General features: G+C 36.6%; 1 protein-coding gene across 1 annotated transcript in view; it reads right to left on the reverse strand.

Moving 5' to 3' along the window:
- Nucleotides 1-27,218, reverse strand: part of PCSK2 (proprotein convertase subtilisin/kexin type 2) — a 128,220-nt gene that overhangs the window by 56,084 nt on the left and 44,918 nt on the right. Inside the window, exons 3-4 of the mRNA XM_083369589.1 lie at nucleotides 4,487-4,600; nucleotides 1,962-2,070 (exon numbers count right to left, since the gene is read on the reverse strand). Coding sequence (XP_083225715.1) covers nucleotides 1,962-2,070; nucleotides 4,487-4,600 — 223 coding nt within the window. The remainder of the gene's footprint in view (nucleotides 1-1,961; nucleotides 2,071-4,486; nucleotides 4,601-27,218) is intronic.

Genomic DNA, 27,218 nt, shown 5'->3' on the forward strand with positions numbered 1-27,218 from the left:
GTTGACTGAGGTTCATGTTTAATGAATAAAAGTTTTATAATAACAATAACAGTAACAGTAACAACAGCAGCAGCAACAACAACAACAACAACAACAACAATAATAATAATAATAATAATAATAATAATAATAATAATAATAATAATATTAATAAAGCAAGGTATTCAGGGGCTTTCACTTTTCCTCAATGTTGCTTTGTAAACTAGTTACTTTTTTTATAAGAGCTGTGGTGGGGCAGTGGTTAGAATCCAGTATTGCAGGCTGACTCTGCCCATTGCCAGGAGTTCGATCCTGATTGGCTCAAGGTTGACTCAGCCTTCCATCCTTCCGAGGTTGGTAAAACGAGGACCCAGATTGTTGGGGGGGAGGGCAATACGCTGACTCTGTAAGCCACTTAGAGAGGGCTATAAAGGACTGTGAAGTGTTACATAAGTCTAACTGCTATTGCTAGTTACTTTCATTCAATATTAGTGTATTTCTCTTTAATCAGCAAGAGGCGGGGGGGGAAACAATTTGAAGGCAAGGATTCAGGAACTTGGACTGTTGATCTTGTACCTTACAGCAGGCTTTGTTTTCATGTTATTAAGTAGTTCTAGTAGGCAGCCTATAGATCAGTTGATCAGGATTTAGCTTATTGCTCCTCTTTGCTTGCAGAGACTCACAATGGGTTGAGGCTAGATGTTCTGGATTGGCACACAGTCTGAAGGCTGATTAGATATAACTAAGCCTCTTCCTCCGCCCTGTCTTTCAACTTTGCTGAGATTCTAAATCCCCAAAATGTGTTTGCACCATTGCTTAGCTCTGCTGAGTTTCCAACCGGTTGGTTTTTTTTGGGGGGGGGGATTATTTAACTCTAATGACACCCTTGTTTATTCCATTCTACTTCCATATCAGTTGGTATTTATAACTGTCTAAAATATATTTCCACATAATTTCTCAGATTTGTACTTTGATATGTCAGTTATGAGAAATTTTGACATAATATGAAAGTGCAAAACTAATTAGGTCTAATCTGCATTTAGGCCCAGTAGATGTGGGTCTGTATACTTTTGAACCAGGACTAATGATGGTAATGATGACCTAGTTCCTCAACGATGCCACCTTTTGTGGGTAAAAATCATGGGGTTGTAGGGACATCCAAACTAGTTGGAATTAAGATTGCAGAAAAGCTGTTCCTAAGATTTTCAGTGATGCAAATCAATAACTATCTACAGTTAGATGATAGAAAGTTGCAGTGTTTCCATTCTATGCTCTCCTTGTCCCCTAGCCCATCCCCAATGCATAAAGATAAATGGGGAGATCTTGGACACAGAAACTCTCAGTTGTGCTCAGTCACTGCACAATGTAACAAGTTGCTCTGTGGAGCCAGGGAACTGTGAGTCATGTGCAAATGGATAGTGCTATCGCTAGACAAGCGGCCTCATTTATCCAGTGGAGCATCAGCATTAGCAAGAATAAGTCCCTGTGGATTTGCTCCAGCATAGCAACTTTTCTGATTATTTTTAGCACTGTGAGAGGAAAGCTTACAATGCAGTCTAAAAGTCCAGCTCAGGTAAATGGAGGAAGACATTAAAATTTCTTTTTTTTTCTTTTCTTTTTTTTCTTTTTAGAAATACATTGGGGAAACACAAACAAAAAACACACCAATATGCAATTAATTCAATGTTTACTTCTGCTAGCCCTTCTCCAAATTAGTAAACTAACTTGCTTTAACTAAATACTTTACACTAGGCTGGATTTAAGAAGTTATCATTATGCACAGACTGTATCCAAAGGGAACTTTGTCTGGATGGTGATTTGTTATTAAAAAATATGTCTGAATATCTTCTAAGGTTTTTAATTAACATTTCAGAATTTTGAAGGAAGTGAATAATGGAGTGAGTTTTAATGTTACATTGCATTCCTTGTTACAATAAAGGGTGAAATTTACAGAGAGTCACGATATTTTATTTTTCACTTACCATCATCCATAATTCCTATTGTTACTCCTTTTCCTGTGTAGCCCAGCTCCCAGGCTTCAGCCACATTTAAATCAAGGCCAGGAGTCCCATCTGCTTGCCCAGTGTTGATCTAATGAATCACATTTCAAACAAAAAGCATAAGAGACTAATTTGCTTGGCACAAAGAGGAATGTTTACATCCACTGAGATTCTTTCTGATTCATCGGCCACCAAATGGCCTTCATTTCCTTGGAAATGCAGCCCAAAAAGAGGCACAAATCTACAAATACCAGCATAAAATGCGGATCTCATTTAAGTCACAATGCAACCAGTTTAATAGACTTCATTGTTTGGTGGATACCACTGCTGTAGTGAAGGGCTATTTTAAATGCAGTTTTAATGGCACAACTCAACAACTGATCATATGAAGTATGGGAAAATGGCAGGGTCTCAGCTCTGAGCATGTTGAGTGCTTCCTGTTCCTGAACATACTATATATAAATATATGTATATAAAACACTCTTTAAAGATAGCTTGGAATCCAGGCACTTGTTTTGTCATAAAATAGGATTATGCCACTGAGAATTTTATGTCTCATCAGACAGATAAATGCATTTGCTATCCAGATAGCCATGTCTTAAAACATGGCAATACAGTTGATCGCTCACTCAAAACAAATTAAATTTCAAATTAAATAAGGATTTGTTATAACTCCACAGGAGACTTTGCAACCAACGTATTCATTAAATATCAAATTAATACATAAAAAGAAGCAGCATAGCCGCCTGCATTAAAATATTCATGAAAGCCGACCTGATATGCAAACCTTTAGAGAGTAATAAAATCAAGGGCAAAGTAAAAATAGAGAGAAACAGTTTTAAATGCCATTGTGCCGTGACCCAGGACCAAAAGCCCACCAGCCACAAATGCTCTAAGAGACATGAAGCACTGATCCTGCTCTTCTGAACTGGCTTTCTCTCTTATATCCAATGTGACACCCAGCAATGTTGCTGCTGCATTGTGACTTGGAAGACTATTATTTAGCCTCTTCCAGTTAGCAGGAGAAGTTGAGAAACATTCCACAATATTTTCCTCACTGTTCTTATTGTTTACTTGCTCATATATCTACTAAGAAGAAGCTGTTGTAAAAGCCAGACTCCAAATGGGCCCTTAAAAAAGAAAGTTATCTATAACCTCCGAAAGGCAGAGCTTTCGAAAGACTTTCCTGGTCTAGATATAAAATCCTGTCTTTATTTTTGCTCACCATCCAGAATTCCTTCTGGTAGATGGGCAGCCATATGTATTTGATAAATAAACACAATTCAATTTGTAATTACATACAGTACTTGCTAGCTTCAAGCAGATATGTAGAACTGGCCGTGGTCCTGAATTGCTATATTTAGTCTTGTCCATATATCTAGTCTTGTCCAATTGCTGCTATGAGTCTTGCTTCATAGCCTGAACCTTTATTTACAGTAGACATCAAAATTCTCCATGGAAAGGACACACTGATTTATTATAAGGACAAAATTTGTGCTTTTAAGGAAATTTATGATTTAGGGATAATGCATATGTTAATTATCCCAGCAATGTAACCCTTGCCCCCATATGGATATCTAGTGATAACTAGATACAGAAATCATTTATATGCAAGTGAGAAACTTAATCCTCTTAAAAAACTAGTTTAAAAAGTAGCATGTTCACTCAGTGGAGTCAGTTATCATCAGGACTAGTGTAAGAGAGTTACAGTTAATGTAGCTGCATTTAAGCCCATAAAAAATGTGGGCACAAACAGAATAACAGGCAGAAGGCAGCTATGGAAAAGTGATCTGAGTCCACAAAAGCAATGAGCTACCTGCCTATGTCTTCTGTCCTCAAAGCACACCTTACAGGTTAGCACACCACTGTGTTAGCCATTATTTAGATTGAGTTGATAAATTTTACATGGAGATCAATCTTTTATCTAGTGCAGTACAAGTTAGCCAACAGGCAGAATGGCTGTCAGGGTTTTCAAATGGCCAGGTCACTTGAAATTTTACACAGCTCTGTGTCAGCCAAATGTTATATTGGACCAGTGAGATAATTGGCCCATATTTTCCTTGGTAATTCTCCTAAACAGACTATTACTGCATCATGTGTTCATCCTCTCAGTTCAAAGGCATATTTCCTATATCGCATACAATTTCTTCATCCTGGTCCTCCCCCTTTACCTCTTTCTTCAGGAACCCATCCGCAGTATTAATCTAGTAGCTCCATGTTAGACAAGGAAGGAAGGGGAAAGGAAGGGAAGGAAATGCTCAGTCCCAACTGCAGTGTGCCAATTGAAATTTGATGAAGATATCCACCTAACCTATCCATACAAAACTTTCTTGATTTAAAATTGTCCAAGGCAATACAGGGGGATTTAAAAGAGCTTACATTCTGGCAAAAATAATTAATTATATTTCACAACCATTCCATTGTTTTATTCCAAGTTCTGTCAGAGGGCCTCATATTAGGCAATACATTTTCCTGCTGTGAAGAAGGAAAGTGTTAGGTCTGCTTACCAAGTACCACTGTTTTGTAAATAAAGGATCATCCATGTTGATGTCAATTTCATTGATACTTCTGTATCCTCTCTTCTTTCTCCCAAAACCTTCCTGCTGCACAACTTTCTTTACCTGCAAAAATCAAGCATATGTATCTATTGGAACGTAAGTATTTTTGTTTATCCTATTTTACAATTAGAAGTGCAGGAGCAAGCATCCCTAAAAAAGATGTAATTTTTACTTTTGATGCATAGCACGTCCCTCAAGAGGGCACAAAGAGAAGGTCAAAACCTGGGTTCAGAGACACCATATGCTAGCTGCTCTCTTCCCCATTCCCTGAATTATTTTACTATCTTACTAAAATTCAGCAAATGTCATGGTTCTGACAGATGAAACTCTTCAAATAACTTTGAGGTATTGTTTACCTTAAAGAAACTTTATTTGAGAAGCATAGCATTGGCACTTACATAGCCAATGCCAAAATCCGAATTCCCCTCCCCTGAGCACATAGTATCAAACCACAATTCCCTCCTCTAATTTACAGTCATAAATCACATTCTCCAATTAGTTTGAAATGCAGGCCCTCCCTCCAGTTCTCCAGCACACCAATTCTTATCATCTCTAACATCAGATGTTCTTGCTTTGACAGCAGAATCTATGGTGGCTTATGGTTGTTGTTGTTGTTTTTTGCTATGTTCATTAAATGTAATAACTTGTTCAGGATGGGATATTTATTTATATAATTTTTATAGCTACCCATCTTACAAAAACTGACTCTGGGAGCCATACAACAATCTGGACAGGATGGATTATCTTGGAGATTAAATATTTCTTTTGGCTTCACCAACTTTTACATCTTTTCCCATCTCAGTTTTATGTCAACAGACAATCTGAATTTGCATCACAAGCAAGGCAGGGTTACAACATGACTTTTGCCCAAAGTTGTTCATGTTGCCCAAAAATAGTACATCAGATCATCTTGTATTGTAGGCAAATATTCTCATGGTTGACTTTGAAGATAACTGATTCTTTCATATTTCATATTCAGATATGATTTGCAGTTTTTTCTTACCAATTATACTTATTTTCCCTTTATAGGTATGTTTTTCCTTAAACATCTAAATACACAACAATAAATTGAAAAGTGCCATTCTGTTCTGAATGCAATCTGTAATTTTTAAAATAAATACCAGAATCCTCAGTGAACCCTTTTCAGTTCATCTGTGCCTGGCAAAACTGCCAGAGGAATGAACTTTTAATAAAGAATTCTATCAAAATAGAAAACTCATATTGGCAAACAAAACATATGATAATATCATGTATTATGTTTAAAATGAGGCAATTTTATCAACCATGGGATGGGATGTAGCTTCACTATTGCTTTATGCTATTGGTTAGACTGGTTTAATTAACTCACATCGAAAGTCATACATCCAAAAATTCTGGAAAATGTATATCCTGATAGGTCGCACTCAAAACTATGGGATGATATCTAATGGGATCAGTAAATTACTTATATTTAGTAGGTTCACTGGCTTCTTCTAATAAAATCCTTCCAAAGCTTCTTCTCATTATTTTTTTTTTCTGTATAATAGGGAAAACTGAGATGGATGGGTGGCATAGTCAAGGACCTATGGCTATATTGGTAACCCAGGTTTAGGCTTTCTTTGGATTCTAACTACCATATTGGGAATCTCATACTGACCAATTACAAAAGTAATGATGATAAGTTCAGAAAATCTGATCATATGTTCCGCTAGATCTTGTGTAATATTTCTTCAAAAAAATTGGTTATACATGTTATTAAAAATGCTAAGAAGATGAGCTGAAATCTGATTAATTCAAAATCAAGGAAACACTTTTTTCTGCTAAGTACATAGTTATTTTTAAGTCCATTCACCTGCGTGTTGACCAACACACTACCCAGTATAGCATGCATTCATAGTCACCAAAGTGTTGCAAAAAGGGGTGGTTAAGAAATCTTAAAGAAAGATAACAACAGAACAATAATGAACAGCATAATTTTAAGACCAAAATGCACTAGATGTCCTCCAGACTTGTTTCTATAGGCATTTGTGTCCCACTTTTTCATTTGTCATTTATGGTCAAGTTAGAGGTGGACTGCCAGCAGATCTCCCCTGAGTTCAAAGGCAATCAAATAATGGAGGAAATTTTGAGCAGGAAGAAAAGAGAAGAGTGTCAATGGCTGGAATTTTCAAGTTCAAATAGGAAAAATTCAATTGCTAGAACTTACTTGGTCAGCAGCCAGATTCAATGACACAGATAAGGTGAATGTGGAACGTACAGAGAAAATGAAATGCAAAGCTTCGTGTGTTCTCATATATAGGGATATCTAATTATGAAATCTACAGAGCTACAGCTAGTGATACCAGATAGCATACATAAATGCTTTTTAAAGCTTATAATAGAACAATAGAATACTACCTCGTGCAAAGCATTACTGAGATAGAAGGATTCGGAAAAGGATTAAAGAGTTATTATTGAAAATTTTGTGATGAGAATGAGAAAGATACAGAGGAAATGAAAATGCAACTGCTGGAAACAAGCCAATTGTGAATGGTTTTAAAACCAAGCTGTAGCATTTTACAAAGGGTGAGCAATATGTGATGAGGCTGACCCTTGTGACTTGGTATCCTAAAATATGAGTTCAATCCTAAAATGCAACACTGTAGATATTAGGGCAGATGAAGAGGCAGTATTGTACAGCATGCATTACAATTTGGTTAGGAAACCTTGAGCTGATTTGAATAGGGTATGTTTTTCAAGGTGAGGACCTCCACAATATAGCACGTGCAAATATATCTAGTATGATTTATCAGGGTCAGTATGGTATAATGGTGAAAGACACTGGGCTATAAATTAGGGTATTTCGAGGTTTAATCTTGCCTTAGACAGGGTTGTCAAACTGTAAGCCTGTGGGATGGTTGCATCATGTGGAGGCCACCCCCAGTCCAGCTTCGGCAATGCAAAAAAAGTCATGATACGTCGTCACACATCACGTGATGCAGTGAGTTTGACACCCTTGCCTTAAACCACAGGTCTGCAACCCACGGCTCCGGAGCCGCATGCAGCTCTTTCAGCCGTCTCCTGCGGCTCCCAGTCCTCTGCCATGTGCAGTCCAAAAAAAAAAAGTGGGACTAAAAAAGTTCAACCAATCAATTCAAATATGCAGGGTAGGTGCATATCTCGCCTTGGCTCCACTCTTCAGTCAAATCCTGTTCTGCTCATGTGCGTATGTACACGCATGTGCACACATTTTTTGTGGCTCCCAGTTTTTCCTTTTGTGAGGGAACCAGTTCCAAGTGGCTCTTTCACTGTTTCAGGTTGCTGACCCCTGCCTTAGACAGAAAAAACTAACTAGGTAACTTTGGGCCAATTCCTCTCTCTCAACTTTAGGAAGAAGGGAATGGCATTTCCAAAAATATTGCTAAGTTACTTTGGGTTGCCATATATTGTCAGGTACATGTATTTATTTGACCAGGAGTCAAAATGCCTCGAAGGCACAAAATGAAGCAAAACAAAACCTCTATCTAGTATAATTTCATTCCCTTGCTCATGTTTCCTATTTTAAAAAATGTTTTATCCTATTTTCCTCATTTATTTAATAGTATTTTCAATATTCAGAGGAAAACTTTCTCTAATTTATACATTTTGGGAAATTGTTTCTCAACATCTCCAATGTAATCAGTTTCCCATATGCTTTCTCAAAGATATCAAGTTTTAAAAACATACAGTTGTTAAGGAAAAACAAAACAAAACTCTGTGTTCCTTTCCAACTGTATTATTAGTAATTTTTCACACTGCGTTTGTGCATTTGAGCATATCAGATTACAGGAAATCTAGAAAAATCTATATCAAGAAATCTAGAAAAACATGTCTTAAACTATGAGACATCAAAAGGTTCACATCACTTCTTTTTCCTTTTTTCAGAACTCTTGTTTCCTTCTTAAAATGTATGAATTATTGTGAAAAGTCATTGAGGGATATATCAATAAAAGTATTCTTCAATGGAAATACTATGTCAGAATGAAACCTACAGATGGCTGTATACCTGCCCAATCTCATACAAAGTTTAAGTTATCAAAATGATAAATCAACAACCCTCTACAGACAAATGGTTGTCCAATCTCTTCATAAAAACCTCCAGTATTGGAGCACCCACAACTTTTTGCTGCATGCACTCTTTAGGAATATTAGCAATGAGGTTACTGGTTGATTGGAATGTAGTTTTACTGCATCTCTAGGTCCTATAGCAGGGGTAGGCAACCTCGGCTATTTTATGACTCATGAACTTCAACTCCCAGAATTCCTGAGCCAGCCATGCTGGCTCAGGAATTCTGGGAGTTGAAGTCCATGAGTCATAAAAGAGCCGAGGTTGCCTACCCCTGTCCTATAGGGAGCTTTATCCAACAAAGTTTGTAAGAAGCCACAATGATGTCTGAACAAGTGCACCATAATATCAGAGCACAAAAAACAAGTTTTGCAATAATGTCATGATGTCTCATGCAAGTACATATGATGCAATATTTGCATGATGTTGTCATGATCCTCGTGTGGTCGTTTTGTCCTTTCCTCAGCAGACGTGCAAGGCGCTGATGCCAATGTTCTCCTGCCTGTAAGGAGCTAAGCTATGAAACATTGTTCCAAGGATATCAAATGAGTAGTTACAATAAAGAGGCATCCTACTAAATTCCAATATGAATGTAGTAGGATCATCAGGTCGGGCCAAGAAGAGGATATGAGTTTCCCCAAACCTTAATACTCAACTCAGCTTCTGCTATTAAACAACTGAAGCAAAATATCTTCAATGGTGTCCTTCTTAAACAATCTTTTGAAGGAGGGCTAGATACACAGGTACAAAATGCACGCATATGTCTTTTGTTCTTACTCATCTTCCTTATCTGTATTCACTGGGTGTCACTCGCTCTTTTATCCGGGCTCAGAGTCTTCACGCATGGAGGAATAAATGGAATTATGCGATGGGAGCTTGTTTTAAGACTATGTATCCATTTGAGCACAGTTTGGAATATTTGATAAGTGAGATGAGAATTGATAATCAATTCAAAGGAAAAGTATAGCCAATTTTACAGCTATAAGCATAACATCATATAAATGGAGAAAAAAAATAAGTAGAAGCAGCGACAAAAGAACTAGGCTTATGGAAGATCATTGTTTATTTAGCCACAGTGGGAACCTTCTTTTTCAAATCATTTTTGAATAGTGTATTTGAATGTTGTTTCGCTTTTCTTCTTTGAGTGAAATTAAATAATAGTAAGATATAATCTTACAAGCACTAGATGAGAGCTGAAGCAGATTAAACCAATGGTGGGGAAGCTGAGGAGCAGGAATTACCCCTTTGGCTTGCATTTTCCCCTGGATGAACACCTCTCCTGTCCTTGTATAAAACAGTTATTTATCTTTGTCAAATCTGTATTTCTAATCAGGTCCAACAATAAGGAAATGTATTACAGCAGTGGTCTCCACCCTTAGGGTTTGGTAGGGAAGAGGGGGTGGTTCCACACAAGTGCATCTCCATTTGCACAAGCAGTGGGCATGCATGCATGTCTTTTGCACAAATGCAGGTGCACACACTCACCTGCCTGTGCAAGTACAGTTGCATGTGTGCTTGCCCACTGATTCTGAGGCCTGATTCTGAGCTGGCTGAGGGCCGATAGTGGGCCGCAGCCCATAGTTGGGGACCCTTGTATTATAGTACTTCTACAAAATAATGTAGAAGTTTAATGCTCTAACCACACACAGACATACTAAAGCTTCTGTCTTATATCAGCCAACCTGGATGATGGACCCATGAGGCAACACAAAAAACAATCATTTGAATAATTCTGTCAAGAATCAAAGATAATTCTGTTAATGAGTCATCATAAGTGCTTCACCAAATGAATCCCTTCACCAAAGGAGCTGCTTTTACTCTGGAGGTGGAGAACTGCAATGTCCTACTTACTACAAAGATATATCAATTTCGAGGAATGAGATATATCAAATTCAAGCAATGCAGTAGACATGCTAACAACAGTTTTTCCTAAATAATGTATCTTTTTTATTTTGTTTTGCTATTTTGATTAATGATTTTAGCATATGAAATTCTAGTTTTATGTCTTGCTTTGTGCCAATTTATTTTAAATATCAGCATTCATTGTTGAAGATCTAGTGGGATTGTTAACTCCCTTCATTTCCTTAATTATAACATTTTTTAAAATGAGAAAAATGTAGACTATATTTGAAATAATGTTATATTTTTTATCCTCACATTTAGCTCAATACATAGTTGAGATAACTATGATTCTTTAGGTATTAGAAATAACAGCCACCAGTTTTCTGAGTAAAGGTTCAGCTGTAAAAAGAAATAGATTTTATAAGAAAAAATCCATATGCAAAGCTTTTAATATACAGATGCCCAAAGTTCGTGTTTGCTCAATAAATACTTTGCAAATGAATACTTTCCAGAGCCATCTTTTATCTTTTTAGGGTTATATCCAAAACATTGTAAAACTAAAACTATAATCTGCTCCTTCCTCTTATGAAAGTAATAAACCTCTCAGTTTATAATCCTTTAATTTAGCCTGCTAATAATGGCTTCCCTTCGCCCATATTTAGAACTTCTATCCTTGCATGGCTAAATTACTAGCAAGCTTCTCATTGGTTCTTCATTAGAGAAAAAAGTCCACATAGTTCTAAAGATGGCCTTGTGATTGGAAAACATCAACAGGAAAAACGACTCTTGGGTATTGAGTTTTAATATACTTCTACTTAAGCACAGTGCATAAAATAACAGGATGCTAAAAAACCAGCAAGACAGCTGGGCAGAACAAATTAACAAATTCAGTTGAATACATGATTATTTCCAAAGGAAGAAGGGAAAAGGGTCATAATATTGTAAACTGCAAACATGCTGTGCATTCCAATGGAAGGTTATTTATTTTATTTATTTATTTTTTTGCATTTTAATAGAACCCAGTTAACAGAATTCATGAGCTTATGGTAAACAGATTTTCAACACACTGCATATGTGAGGCTGCATATATTCAGTTAACCAAGGATGAGGGTTTTTTTAACAAGGATTATAAAACGAGGCTTCTTTACCCAGATACCTCATTCAAAATTCAGATTCTGTCACAAGTTCTCTATCACCATGATATGCGTAAAGTGCATCTTCTCCTACCCTCTTAGAAAAGAGAGATGAAGAGGTTAGATTATATCATGTACCTTTCTACAGGGCTTTAATTGACTTCCATGGGGAAAAGGTAGGAAATTCATCTCTTTTACACGGTAGATACCCTGTGCAGTATTTCAGTTACATTAACCACCGTGAGGCATTCACCATGTGACCAGTTTCATCCTATTTGCGGCTTTATTGTTGTTTTTAATGTCTGCACTGTTTTAATCACAGGATTAAAATTATAAAGTACACTCCCACATGTGATGAGCACATTCATTTCCTGCTCTCTTTCAAGAAATACAGGAAAAAATAATTGGATATGACCCAGCATGTATAGTTAGTGAGTCAGTTAGATTTAATCTAAGTCTTCCATTTCATACTCGCTCTCCATTTCCTTTAACACATCCCTTTATAAAGCAAATGTAAGACATATGATCAAGTCTTCTTATTTACTGGTAAAACAAAATTTTAATTTTCTTAACAAAAAGTTGATAGTCACATACCGAATTATGGAAAAATTCCTATTATCCAACAATGTAAGATTTGTATTCTTGTGTACCCTAAAAAATAGGCATTAATCATATGAAAAGTGAACTTGCACTAATAGACCATGCACAAATTTTGTCTATTGCATCAGACTGGAGAAATGGATGTTCATCTCTTATATTCCATATAGAATCTGAGACCGTGCATGGCATTTTATTATTTCAGCATTCTCCCATCTTCCCCCAGCATTCTCCTTTCTGCTGCATGTGTAGATTGGTCGATATTTCTATTCGTCATTGCCAATGACAATAATAACTTTTCTTTTTAGCCAGATACACCCTATATATGTGGGGTGCCAACTCCTAGCATTCCTATATTGCATGGAATTAACCCAGCAAAGATCCACTTCTTCCTGAAGGCATCAAGTTAAAATATAATAATCTGAGAAAGAAATTCTTGAACGATTATAACCATATATACAGACTCTTACAGATCCATTGATGGCCTAATCATTTTTATAAACCTTCTCTCCTGCCTGTTAATTCTCAAGCTTGTAAAAGCCTGTAAATGCTTCAAGTCCCAATTTTCTGCACTTACCAGCACAATCTGTTGTGATGGTTTTTGAGAGGCTCTGAAGAGCCAGTAAGTATGTAAAAGTCAATACTGTACAAAGATGGGACTATAGAGGAGGAACAAATGTAACACAATAAAGTATAATTAGTTGGCTTTTGCATTTAATAGTCAGGTATATAGCTAATAATATTACTTGCCATTAATGCCATCACACTAGAATGACATGAATAAAGACAATTGAATACCAAAAGAAAGAAAGAAGTTTAGTGATGTCACATGATGTGCAACATACACGCAACCTAGAACTAAGGAGAAATTTTCTGACAGTGAGGCCAATTAACCAGTGGAACAACCTGCCTCCAGAAGTTGTGAATGCTCCAACACTGGAAGTTTTTAAGAACAGACTGGACAAACATTTGTCTGAAATGGTATAGGGTTTCCTGCCTGAGCAGGGGGTTGGACTAGATGACCTCCAAGGTCCCTTCCAACATTGCTATTGTTTTTGCTGTTGTGGTTGTTGTTATTTTCTTCAAAGGCAACATGAGCGTTCCAAACACTTCCAAATGCTGTTTATTATTTTGCATTCTTTTAAAGCTTTTCAACTTCTGCTTTACTGTAACAGATTCTACCAACAATCAGCTATGTAGATATGTAAACATTTTGCTTATTTAAGGATTTGGGCCAAATAAAAAGCAAGGTTCTCTATGAAGATACCTCTTTGGATGTCACCTCAGGAAGCCTTTTTCCAGAAAAGAAATGATGGTGAGGCCAGACTGGTGGATCTATTGTCAAATAATATTTCTTTTTAATCAAGATGAATTTACCCTTAAGTCCAAAGAAGAGTTGGAATCAAAAGGATACGCCTGTCACTGGTTTACATATTTACAACTGACAGGCAGGCTTAAACTAATTTTTAAAAACATTATGCATTTGACTTTGTATAAAATGAAATTAAAATTGTACTATGTGATAATGATGAACATGTTATTTCTAAGGTTTATAAATTGTTACTGAATTTGAATTTGGATATTGAATGTCTGAAGCATTGCATGGTTAAATAGACAAAGAATTTGGGATACAATATAATGCTTGAACAATGGGAAAATATGTGCACAAAGAGTTTAAAATTTACATTAAACTATAATCTAAAAGAAAAAATTGATAAAACGATGTACTGTTAGTATTTAACACCTGATAAATTGTCACAGATGTACAAAGGTATTTCAAATGTAAGTTGGAAATGTAAATGCAAAGAAGGAATTTTGCACCATCATTGGTGGATATGTTAAAAAGCAAAGAAATACTGGGGTAAGATTCATATTTTAATACAGAAGATTCTTAAAGTGAATATAAAAAAGGAAGGCAGATGCTTTTATTTTGGGTATAATGGATAAAGAACTTAAAAAAAAATCTGTTCTATATGTCGACAGCAACAAAAATGCTTTATGCACAAAAATGGAAAGATCCATGAGAGATAAATGATTGGAAAAACTGATGGAATTAGCAGAGATGGCTAAATTAACTGCTCTAATCAAAGAATAGAACATATCCATCTTTGTTTCTGCTTGGAAACCTCTTCTGGATTTTATGCTTGATGGAAAAAAAATGAAATTTTGACTTTGGGTTTTGCTAATTAGATAAGTTTGTTGTTACACAAATGTTTAGCATTGAACTACTGTTCTATCTTATTTGTAAAGCAATTACATGTGAAGTTACTTTAAGGAACCCCTTTGTGGATTTTAGCCTCTGCCTCCTCTTGACCCTAGTAGTGGTCAGGTCTTCTGTCTTAGATGGTACTTTAGGGTGGCCCTTAGTGGGTGGATTCTCCTGTTTCTTTTCCTCTCCCACCAATGCTAGGAGAGCTATGAGACTTTGTTATTTATTTATTTATTTATTTATTTGTTTGTTTGTTTGTTTGTTTGTTTGTTTGTTTATTTATTTATTTCGATTTATATACCGCCCATTTCCCGAAGGACTCAGGGCGGTTTACAGGGCAAATTAAAACAGTGCAATGTACAAATTAAAATAAAATAAAATTAATAGCCCCAAAACAGTTTAAAATTTAAAACCTTAAAACCCCTCAGACCAGGCTGGCTAAGTCAAATAGCCAAGTTTTTAAGTCCCGGCGAAACGAGCGAAGGTCGGGGGCGATCCGGAGTTCCACAGGCAGCTGATTCCAGAGGGCAGGCACGCCCACCGAGAACGCTCTCCCCGTGGGGATTGCCCGCTGGCACTCCCTGACCAGCGGGACTCTGAGGAGGCCCTCCCTGTGGGAGCGCACAGGACGATGGGAAGTGGATGCTGGCAGCAGGTGCTCCCTAAGATAATCCAGACCCATGCCATTTAGGGCTTTATGATAGCCTATATTAGAGATCTAGTCCTTTTTGTGGTTTTTTATTTCCTCAAGCTAGCCTAGCTTGAAAAGCTGACATATATCAGGCAGCCTAGCAGCCTCCAGTATGAAATGGCCATTGAATAGAAAGAGCAGGGCTTGGGGTGGGGGCTGCCACTTGGAACAATGATAGCTTTTAGTTTTTGACTTACAGATCTGAAAAATGTCAAAATTTGAAGCAAGAAAATTGAACCAATATGAATTTGGATATTCAGAAAAAAATAAAATTTTTAGCATCGTGTTCAGATCGACAAGTGTTTGAATACACTATTTTTATTTCAGTATTAAATAATTCTCCCACTTTTTTGCTTATTGGACATAAACACTGAAGCCGCATTTCTCCTATGAATTTGAAGATGATGATGCTTTCACAGCTAAATTTTCTCAGTAAAACGCTGATAACGCTTAAACTCACTTTACAGAAATCTCAGAAGAAAGTAAGGTTCATATGTATCAATGAAGTTACCTTTATGCCTTCTGAACTCCTTTGATCTTATCTACTCACCGGGTCCTCTCTGATCAGATTGATTGACTAAAGATCAATATAATAAAAGATATTAGATCAGTGGTTCTCAACCTGTGGTCCGTGGACCCCAGGGGGTCCACGATGTCATCACAGGAGGTCCATGAAGGCTTCAAGAAATGTATGATTTAAATCTGGAGTTAAGTCTTGGTAGTCCATGAATGCAAAAGCTATTTAAAGGGGGTCCATGGTGAACAAAAGCTGGAGAACCATGGCACTAGGTAAAGGTGCAGCATTTAATAAAACAATTTGCATTTCTATATTTGAAATATGCCCAAGCACACAGAGATGCAACTCCACTGAAATGTATGCTAATTTATATATGACCTAGTATGAACTGAAAACATGTAAACATATTAATCTCCTTACCTCCTTTTCTTACTTTCTCTCCTTTTGTATTTATTAGTTCTTTATATTTGTGATTGCTGTTGTATGTGCATTTTTTTATTCATACTATCAACTGGCCTTTGCTCTACCCAAGCTTGCACCCCTCACACATCTCCAAAATCTACTCCAAGAGAAGAATTTCTGGAGAGGTTATTGGAAATGAAAGTAAAAGAAGCTCAACACAATAGTGATATTGCCAAGTTTTATGTCTATCTGAACTGAAATTATTATACTCATTATTTTGAATTTCCTCATATTCTACGTAAACTAGCATTCCCAAATTTGATGGCATTTTTTAAAAAAAATATCCTGAATGAATTCCTGTTAAACATTCCAATTTCTCTTGCTCCTCTCCTCTCTTCCTATTTCATCTGTACACGATTTCTTCCACTTCACTGTCCTCTAATATATCCTCTTGAAATACACTCGGAATAATAGCATGTTGTCCTCTAAGCATCGATATGAAATATCCATAGAGGTTGCGGTATTGCATCCCTCACTGAAAATCAACCAAACCCTCTTCTATGACTTTCTTGGGTCTGTTATAATTAACTCCCACATAATGGTTGTGTTACAGTGTGCATACCTTTCTGAAAGGTTTCTCAGCAAAGCCAACAATAACTCGGGAGAAAACATGTGAAATGTATTGTTTAAAGTGAAAGGTATTTCCAATTCATCTGGCAAGTTTAAAAAGTCTATTCTTATGGCCTAGCAGTAAATACCTACGAGGTGATGGTAGGTACTCATTATATGCATGAAAAGGAATAAGAAACTGTAAGGCACAGAAATGTAAAGCACAACATAAGGGAAAGAATAGGCAATATAATTAAAATTAGTTTACACTTACATCATTCAATATATCTCTTCACATGTTTCTGTCTTTGTAAAATGTTGTCACCTATCTGCTATGTTTACATACAGATTCATCTATGGTCTTCTGTTCTGATTAACTAATCACCTCTTTCTTCTTAAGGGCCTTCTCAGCTCTATCCAGTCACTGTCTTTTTGGTCTTTCCCTGAATTCCAATCCATTAATTCTTCAATTATTTATTTTAAAATTCAATCGCCATTCCTTCTACTTAATAGGACCAAGCTACCAAAAACATACTTCTTTCTTGGAGGTTGCTCAATTCAGTTCCCATTCATTCTTGAGTCACTTCTTCTTGTTTTCCCATTCCCACTGCATTCAGCTTACTTATTCTCCTGATACACAAAGCTCGCATTTTCAACTAATAATGTGAACAGAAATGTACTCTCTCACAGCCATTTTCACATCTTTCAGCACATGTTCATTTCTCAGAAGGGACAACACTATGTTGCCCACTATCTTTTGTCAGTAATTGCAGGGTCATGAAATGTCTCAATTCCCACTTTCAATAAACATTCTGCCAAATGTATGGTGATTCAGTTACTGACTTAGTTTTTTCATTTATGCTAGTCAGCTTTACCTGTTGAACATAAGTTATCTTGGCTTCAGAGGTCTTCTCTTTATTGCATTATACTATAAAGCAAGATAGATAAATCTATCTAATATTTGCTGCAAATCCTGCAGGTTTTCAGCCAACAGAATAGCATCACCATACAAATCTCTAAAATACTTCTTTCGGGGTTTCTTAATTTCAATTTTATTTTATTTTTTATTTTAATTCCATTTATATCCCGCCCTTCTCTGAAGACTCAGGGCGGCTTACAAGCTTAGCAGTAGCCTTCATTCTATGTATATGCCTGTTTATTAGGGCTTTCGCCCCCCCCAAGCGGCATTATTACAAAGTCAGCTTATTGCCCCCAACAATCTGGGTCCTCATTTTACCTACCTCGGAAGGATGGAAGGCTGAGTCAACCTTGAGCCTGGTGGGATGCGAACCTGCACTAATTGCAGGCAGCTGGTGTTGCTTAAGGAGGCATTAGCCCACTGCTCCACCAAGGCTCTTTTTCATCCTGCTCATTTTCTTGCAATTCTTTTCTTATATGCATTTTCCCCACCCACCGCTCCTTCCAGTTATTCATTCCACTAAGCATCTTTTTTTGTATTTTATATTAATATAGCCCTCTCCCCACAATCTATGGCACACTGTATTGTGATTCTTTTCAATGTGTTCCAACCAGCTTTCATGTTGTATTTCTCTAAGTCCATTTTCTATTTATTCTGTTGGGAGATAAAACTAATTTTAGTCCAGATTTATAACTATTCTACTTTCTTCAATCATTTTTCTTTTATTCCAGTTTCTTTCACATTTTTCCTTTTCTTCCATGACAACTTCCCATTTTTGAGATTATCAAAAAAATTACATATACTAAATTCAAAAACTTCATCATCCCTGCATTCTTTCTTCATTCTCTCAAGTTTTCATTATAAACAATCAACATAGTAATATTTTGAGATTTGTCCTGTATACATAAAATTGATTTATGCTTAAATGTCATATTCCAAACAACAGACTTCTTTCCAAGCAATCCTCAATCAAAAGTGATTTATTCTTGGGTTTCTGGACGATCCAATCACTTTTTGTATCTTCTTATACTGTATCTTCACATCCTTCATATCACCTTAAAATGCATTTTTGCCTGGATCATCTTCATTCAGACTATTGCACAATTTTCCCTTAACTCCTCAACTTTTCCAAAAACTTTCATTAATACCATTCATTGGAATGTGACATATAATTTCATGAATCTGTCCATTCCTATTTTCATATATATATATTTATAATAGTTTTAACTGATAGTTTCTAGTAAGCACTATATCTCTTTCATTTGTAATTAACCCAGATTTTTAGTTTAGTTGCATGCATTCATCCCTCCACTCTACAAGATGTGATGAACCTTATTTAAATCTATTATATTCTATCTCTTTTCTTAATTCCACAGATGTACAACCTATCTACGCTGAGCTTGTCGATCAGAAGGTCGGCAGTTCGTCGGGTCAAATCCGAGTGCCGTGTAACAGAGTGAGCGCCTGTTACTCGTCCCAGCTTCTGCCAACCTAGCAGTTCGAAAGCACATAAAAATGCAAGTAGAAAAATAGGTACCACTATGGTGGGAAGGTAACAGCGTTCCGTGCGCCTTTGGTGTCTAGTCATGCTGGCCACATGACCATGGAGATGTCCTCGGACAAGCGCTGGCTTTTCGGCTTTGAAACGGAGATGAGCACCGGCCCCTAGAGTTGGAAACGACTAGCACGCATGTGCGGGGGAACCTTTACCTTTACCTTTTACAACCTATCTACTGTATTGTTCTTTCATTTGATTCATTAATGAAAGTACTTTACCATTTCATGCACTATTCCTTGTTAATAATAAGGAAATACCAGTCTTTTTTGGCTAGTATGCCATAAATCATGAACACAACCCAAGCCCAGTTGTACCCCAGATCTGATTATACTATACCAGTGGCTCTCAACCAATAGACCTCTGGGAATGTGTAATGTCATCACAGGGGGTCTGCAAAGGCTTGAAGAAATGTTATGATTTAAATCTTGAGTCAAGTCTTGGGGGTCTATGGCCATGGTCCATGGCTACAAAATGTATTTAAAGGGGATCTGTGGTAAAGGAAGAGTTGAAACCCATTGTACTATTCTATACAAACCAGGATGTCTAATCTAGAATCTACCTAGCAAACCATGTTGTCTATATCATTCCAACTCAGATTATATGTTGAGTAGTGGCACATCTCCTCAAGATATAGGGTATACTTTCTCTGACTTCTAATGGCAGGGAAGTCCTTTTTTTATTTCAGCTACTCAAAAATTGTCCCGGTTAGGCATTCCACAAACTGAACAACTGCTTCTGGAAATTGAAAGCATTTCTTGATAACAGAACAGCCTTTTCTACTCAGAATAACAGAACTGGAAAGGACCCTGGAGGTCTTCTAGTCCAACCCCCTGCACAAGCAGGAGTCCCTACACCATTCTGGACAAATAGCTGTCCAATTTCTTCTTAAAAACTTCCAGTGATGGAGCACCCACAACATGTTGTTCCATGCAGTAATTGTTCTCACTGTCAGGAAGTTTCTCCTTAGTTCTAGGTTGCTTCTCTCCTTGACTAGTTTCCATCCGTTGCTTCTTGTCCTGCTTTCAGGTGCTTTGGAGAATAGCTTGACTTCCTCTTCTTTGTGGTAGCCCCTGAGATATTGGAACACTGCTCTCATGTCACCCCTCACCCTTCTCTTCATTAAACTAGACATACCCAATTCCAGCAACCGTTCCTTATATGTTTTAGCCTAAGAAGTAGTGTGTGTGTGTGTGTGGGGGGGGAAATCCAAAGAGTTTTTGCTTCTCATTCTCACAGTGTAAGGAAGAACATTGAATTTTCTGTCAGTTTTGATTTCAAAATTTGGACCAGACATTTTTCTAAGAATAATTTATTTACAGGCTTTTCAGTCTTGATCCTATTTCATTTTCCCATTTGACCTTTGGATTTTCATACATCTTGTCATTTCCTAACAAAATAAGGGGATAAACATGGAGTTTAGTTGTTTTTCCAGGATTAGAAATTGATTTCAAAATGGTTCTTAGCCCAATAACTAATATTCAAATAGTAGTATTTGAGAGAAGATAGCTTGTAATAGTATATTTTTGAAATTCCCCAATTCATTTTTCCCCCATTTTTTAAATGTGTTCTGTTGTACTAGTTTTCAATTGATCCTCTTCAAATATCTTTATTGTTAACAACCAAATACCCTGATTGTGCACACCGAAAATATGAAGAATGTGCTCAGAATGCAGATTAATATTTTCTCTCTTCCTTTTTGTTTCAGTTCAGTGCTTTCATGTCACAGAAACAATGAAGAATTCATTTAATTGAAAAAAAATCAAGTTCAAATACATGAGAAAGGGTGACCCCAGAAGATATATCTCTAGCATTAAATTCCTGACCTGAGATTAAAAAGATTTGTTCAAAGATTCAAAACTGGATCAATTTCCTCAAACCAGGGAGAAAAAAGCAACTGTGTGTTGCCTGCAGTGTTAGGCCCAAGACATTAAAAAAAAGGTTTGTGAAAAAATAACTGAGGGGAAAAAATAATACAGTTTTAGACAAAATTAGAGGGTTTTCCTTGAAGTGCTTTAAAGAATCTCACCTTAAATTGACAAGATATTTGTACCTCCCGTTGCGGAATATAAATCTAGATGTAAATCAAGAAGCCTAACTCTGGAAGATGTGGAATAAAGCAGTAAAGGAACACTGGCTTAGATGTGACACTGCTTTTAGTCCTCAGATTACTTTTCTCTCAACTGGTCTAAATAACAGTCTAGCTAAAGCAGTATCTACTTTTGAAACCATAGAGGGGGAAAACAACAGCAAATCCATCCCTCATTAATGTTTTGTAACCTTCAATATCCCTTTTCAGGGGACCTAAAAGCTTTGTGCCACTATTAGGTTTCATTGTGCCATAAAAGGCCCTGTATGAGAGGTACCCAAGATAATTAAATCTCTACACAAGTAAAAGTTTTTAGATGCTTACTATAGCCAAGTATTGACTATGAGGGGCTGCTTCTGTAATCTATTTCAGCACTCTGAAGATTAGTCACCCAACCAGATAGCCAAACAGGAATTGCTCTGTACCTGGAATAAATATCTTTATTGACCCAGTACTACCACAGGGAAATAGACTGTGTCCTACTGATAAATGTCAGATTTTTTTTATTGAAAAGTTTTAGAATACATTTTGGAATACAAAAAAAACCCTCTCCTCCCCTCCCCCCAACCCTCCCCAACCCTCCCCTCCCCTCCCCCCTCCCCGACTTCCCAGTGCTAAATACAGGGTATAAAAATACAAACAAACATAATCTAAAATATGCAAACAACAATAAAATATTAAATTCTATCGCACTTTAACTCTTAGTAAAATAACTACAAGCTAATTATACATCATATAAATCCGCTACTTATTCAAATGCTAAGTGAAACTTTTTAGTCCCATATTTATTCTGAATATAATCAATCCATCTCTTCCACTCCACAGTGTATCTCTGTCAGATTTGTGATAAATGTCAGATTTATATCTTGCCTGTCCTCCAGATGGTCAGCAAAACTTACATGGAGTTTTCTCTTCATACAATAACAATGACCCTCTGAGATGAATTTGGCTGAGAGAGATTGATCCAATGCTACACAGTTGGTTTTGGTCATTGATGGTGCAGCTGAAACCAGACCCATCTTTCCACCCACCCACCCACCCATCTTAGGAAACATTTTAACCACTATATCACACTAAAGAATTTTGTGCAAGTAAACTTAAATACACAATACAACAACAAAATGAATTTCAAAAAGATTATGAGAATTGATAGGAAGATATTTTAAATGTTGAGAACATTGGAGAGTTTGGTCTATCATAAACTTTTAATTTCAGGCAGACTGAAATTGACCAGAGTGTAAATATTGTGTATAGTAGAAGGAGGGAGAAAATACATTCTAAGCCTTTTGCAAAGGAGGGAGAAATCCAGTTCTTCTTCTTTATGTTTCATGACCCACCCATCAACTAGCTGTTAATTAGACTGCTTTGAGACTGAATGGGCATGACCATATTGGACAATATTTTGTTCTCTAAAGATTTCTGATTTAAATTGCTTATCAGTACAAAATGCTGGATTTAACTTCATGAAGAAGAGAAAGAACTGAAAAATAAATACATGAATTGGACCCATACATTTAATCAGGACAACAAAAGAGCAAGTTTGGGCGTAGGTACACAGCTTTTGTGATCCTCTCCTTTCTTGCTTGATACATCAGCTTAATGTTCTAAACAGAAAACCAATTTCTCACTGCATCTGATGCCACAAGAGACGACACTCAGTATTGAGCTTTGTATTAATGCAAGCAAAAACAATTATAAAAGTATTGCAAAGAGTTAAGATCGTACCATTTCTCGTCTTCATCTTTACAGTATTCGTTTCACAAATATTCATTTTACAGCAAATTAATTTGAATTTGTCTATTTTAGGATTTAAGTTACATATTGAATATACAAGCCTCTTTAAAAATCTTTTTTTCCCATTCTTGAGCAGCTATTTTGGAATATTAATAGTTGGGGGGGAAAATAACCCAAACCAGTCTTTGCCATCCAGAAAATGCAATGTGCTTTGGGAGAACAGCAGTGGTCCCTCTCCACTGGTTGTAGAAGTACTCTTATTTTTTATTCTTTACATGGGGACTTTTCCCATTGACTGACTAAGCTAACAACCTTTGATGGCAACATTTCCTGTGTTTGAGCAGGTGCTCAGTTTCATTTTTACAAATGAAGGGAGGACACATCCCAGACAAATGAAGTTAATTCGCAAACTTGCTAGGATCAAATTGCTCCTCAATGAGTGACTGAAGAGGTGTCCACCAGATGGAGTCATGATATATACAAGAGATCTTTCACACTTGCATCAGATCCACAGGAGACCTTCCTCACTGCTGATGAAAAGTAATACAGTAAGTGAGCTCTCAAAAAATTGTGAGGTGGGAGGGGGAATGTATGAAAAATATTGAAGGATCTGAGTATGTTTAGCTTTAAGAAAGGTTTAAGAACATTTAACAGCACTTTTCAAATACCTGAAAAGATGTTATACAGAAGAAGGTAAAAAAAATGGTTGCTTCTTATTCCAGAATGCAAGGAATACAATTATGTGTTTAAATTCTAGGAAGGCAGATTTTGAATGAACATTTTTAGGGGGAAAAATAAAACAGCCTATCAATAAGAGATAGTGGAATTAATGACCCAGAGATGTGATGGGCTTTCCTTCATTAGCTATGTTTAAGAGAAGGCTAGGAAACCTCATCTCAAGGAAGTTTATTCTGGATTCTTCTCACCAAACTGGAGATTTTTTGTAACTCCTACCTAGTGTGACTATAGACAGAGAATTTGGAGAATTAGAGTCCCAAAATTAAGTTTTGGTGAAACAACTAAGATTTCCTTCAGCTTTCTGGAAGAAGCACCTCTGAACCTCATCAAGCTTTATCTATTCAGCACTCAAATACAAGGAAGAGGACTAGGCTTCAATAGGATTTGATTTTTGTCTGAATCCAGATTCAGATAGATCAGGGGTCTTCAAACTTGGCCCTTTTAGGTCACTGGCTGAGGAATTCTGGGAGTTGAAGTCCACAAGTCCTAAAAGGGCCAAGTTTGAAGACCCCTGAGATAGATGAATCCAGATTCTATGTTTTGAAAATCATGGCTGATGACATGTTTATAGATGAAGCTTGGTGAGTTGCTGCATTGCAAGGGTGAAGGGCATAACTCTTTCAGCTGATGAATCCTTTGAGACTCCTTCAACCTCACATCAGGCTCTGTGGAAAAATAGATGGTATTATAGCAAGACATTTGTCTCACAAAGCTTGACTCCATTTTCAGGACTATCGATGGAGCTTGTCACAAAGAACCATTAGAATAAGCTTAAGAGAATCTACCATGGGAGTGTTGGGGATGGGTGGGGGAAGAGTGACACTGAATCAGCAGCACTCTACCAGTAACAAAATTCTCTTAATTTCCATATGAAAGAATTGTGTTACCTTCTCATAATTAATGAGACAATGTAACACATTTTAATTTGATAAGAATGCTAACTGTAAATGCTATTCCATCGTATTAAGCAAGACTATACAGGCCAATTAGGCTTTTCTGCTTCTAAATTTGCTTTCCCCTCTCTTATTTATTATTCATTTCAATTGCTTTGCTGTTTAATTCTCCTTTTATGTGACTACCCCAGTGCACAATTTAAACTCTACACAGTAAAGGGTAAATATAAGATTTCCAACTCATCACTGTGAATTGGTGATACTCGTTGCATCTGTCACCTTACTAGCATTTAAAAAACAAAAAAACAAAAACTAACATTGCAAGCCTGATAGTCTTAGAAGGTCCTCCTTGTGTGTCCAATTTTGCGTCTTGAATGCATTAAGAAAGAAGCTAAATTATTATTCAGTATTCTGAGAGTGAGTTTAATTTCCTAATTAACAATTGTTAACTCACAAGTCTATTTTTTCTATTCCTGTCTGAGACTGCCCATGGTCTGGAAGCTTCTGTTTCAGTTAAATTACAGTTCAGAAAGTCAGCTGAAGCCAAATCTATGATCTATCATATATGGCTAATGAAGACTAGCCTTGTTCATAAATTGTGGTGGAAGCCAGTTTGTGTTTATTACTTGCAGCTAAGATTAAGCCTGGTTAATTTACTGGAGAACACTAGACTGCATGAATACTACTATCTAGCTTCTCTTTGTTTGATGTTTTTACATGAAGTGAACCAAATTATTATTCATGTAGAAGTTTTAATTTCAGTTCCCTTTTCATTTTCTTTTAATAGATAGAGACATATCTGTTTCTACACGGAAATAAAATGGGGGGGCGCACACCCACCCCAGCTCTGTAAAGGCAAAAAACGTCGCGATACGTCACAATACATCACTTGATGTCATCGAGTTTGACACCCATGATGTAAAGTATGTCTGAGAAGACAAAACAGATAGCATGAAAGACTTATAGTTTTAGCCTATAACTATGAGCATGAATATGTTGAGCCTCAGTTGGGCAGGAAATAACAGGCACAGTCCCAACACATGCATACATTTATCTGTATTTGTTTTGCCTATCTGCATAAGACTCTTGCCTCTGCCTATGTATGATTTTTTTTAGTAAATGGGTTTCTTCCAAATAATCTGGATCTTGAATGATCTTCATCTTTCAAAAAGATTCCTTATTGTGTCTCATTCCATGGGGACAGATGTTGTTTTCCATGACAACATTATAAAAATCCTTTAAACATATTTACTGTAGTGAACACTTGTGTGCTTGCAGTTATTTAATAGTGCAGAACAGAAGACTTCTCCATGGGAGCCTATACTGGAGGCATCTTAATCTGAAAAATAAGTGATGAACTCATGTATTTGTGTGTTTGCTACTTAGTCTATTTGCCAGGAAGCCGAGAGCTATTTTGGGAGAAATATTGCCTTTCTTTACTAAAATCAGTTTCCAATGTTTGTGTGGCTTGAAGAAATCTACATGCTACTACTTCAGTTGGAATTACCAATTTAGGCTGTAGAAATACAGATGGCCATCAGATGGTAGAAACAGGATGCAGAGAAGTTGTTCTTTACTGCCACCTATTGGTCATCTGTTGTTTTGCAAGCCAGTTCTTCTGGACTTCAATAGTTCAGAACAGCGACAAAATCAAAAGAAAGGCAAGAAGAATTGGATTATTGGATTTTTTGACGCAATGCCTTAATGCTCATAGATTGCTTAACACTTTGTTTATTCTAATTATTCACTCATGGATAGTTTTGTCTTTCCCTCTATTTTACTCTTGTTCACATACATACATATAGATTCCGAGTACCTATCTATTATGTTTTCATTTTACGATTATTTGAACTTCCAGTTCTTTCAGGGGGAGAAGGATGGTGATTTGTGGGAAGTCAGCTTGATTTTACTAAACTATCCAGAAGAAAAATACTTTGCTTCTTTAACATTGGTCTTCTTCAAACAACGACTGTTTGTTGTTACCAATATAATGAGCTCCCTAGGGGCGGTTTAAAGGAGAGAATCAAAGTGTGAAAGTATATGTAAGTAATGCCAGAAACATTATAATTTGTGCAATGAATATTTATATTTGGTTAAAATCTGGAATGACACTAAATGAATGCCTTCAGAATATGCAGTCATTCTGGGAGTGTTTTCTATGGGAACAATATTTAAACAATTTCATTTATAAGTAAGTGCCTCAACAGAAATGTTTCACAAATATTTTCTCAACCTGGTTCCTTCTAAATTAGGGTGTTAGCATTACTACAATTTTCAGAATTCTCAGTCAGCAATGCCAGCAACGATACTAGCTGGGAATTTGGGGAACTGCAGTCAAACACATCTGGAAGGCACAAATTTCAAGGTGGCTGACTTAGAGAGCAGTTCTGGCCCAAATAGGCAGAATCAACTGCAATGTACTGTGTATTTGGCACTTAACCTATAATTCAGTATATTATAATCTGCTGGCTTCTAGCTGTGACTAATTTTGGAACACAGAGAGATTTAAAGACCCATCCTGCTCTGAAATGCTGCTTAAAAGGCAGATTTACAGTTTGGTGAGAGCAGCTAATGAAAAATCAGAGGAAATGCGTGGCCACAGGGGATCCCTGGTCAACAAGGGATGGAGAGAAGAATCTACAACAGCCAAATGCTCAAATTTTCACTGCGCTATCACAAGATAAAAGAGC

The sequence above is a fragment of the Vipera ursinii genome, assembly GCF_947247035.1.
Source record: "Vipera ursinii genome assembly, chromosome: 1".
In the NCBI taxonomy this organism is placed as follows: domain Eukaryota; kingdom Metazoa; phylum Chordata; class Lepidosauria; order Squamata; family Viperidae; genus Vipera; species Vipera ursinii.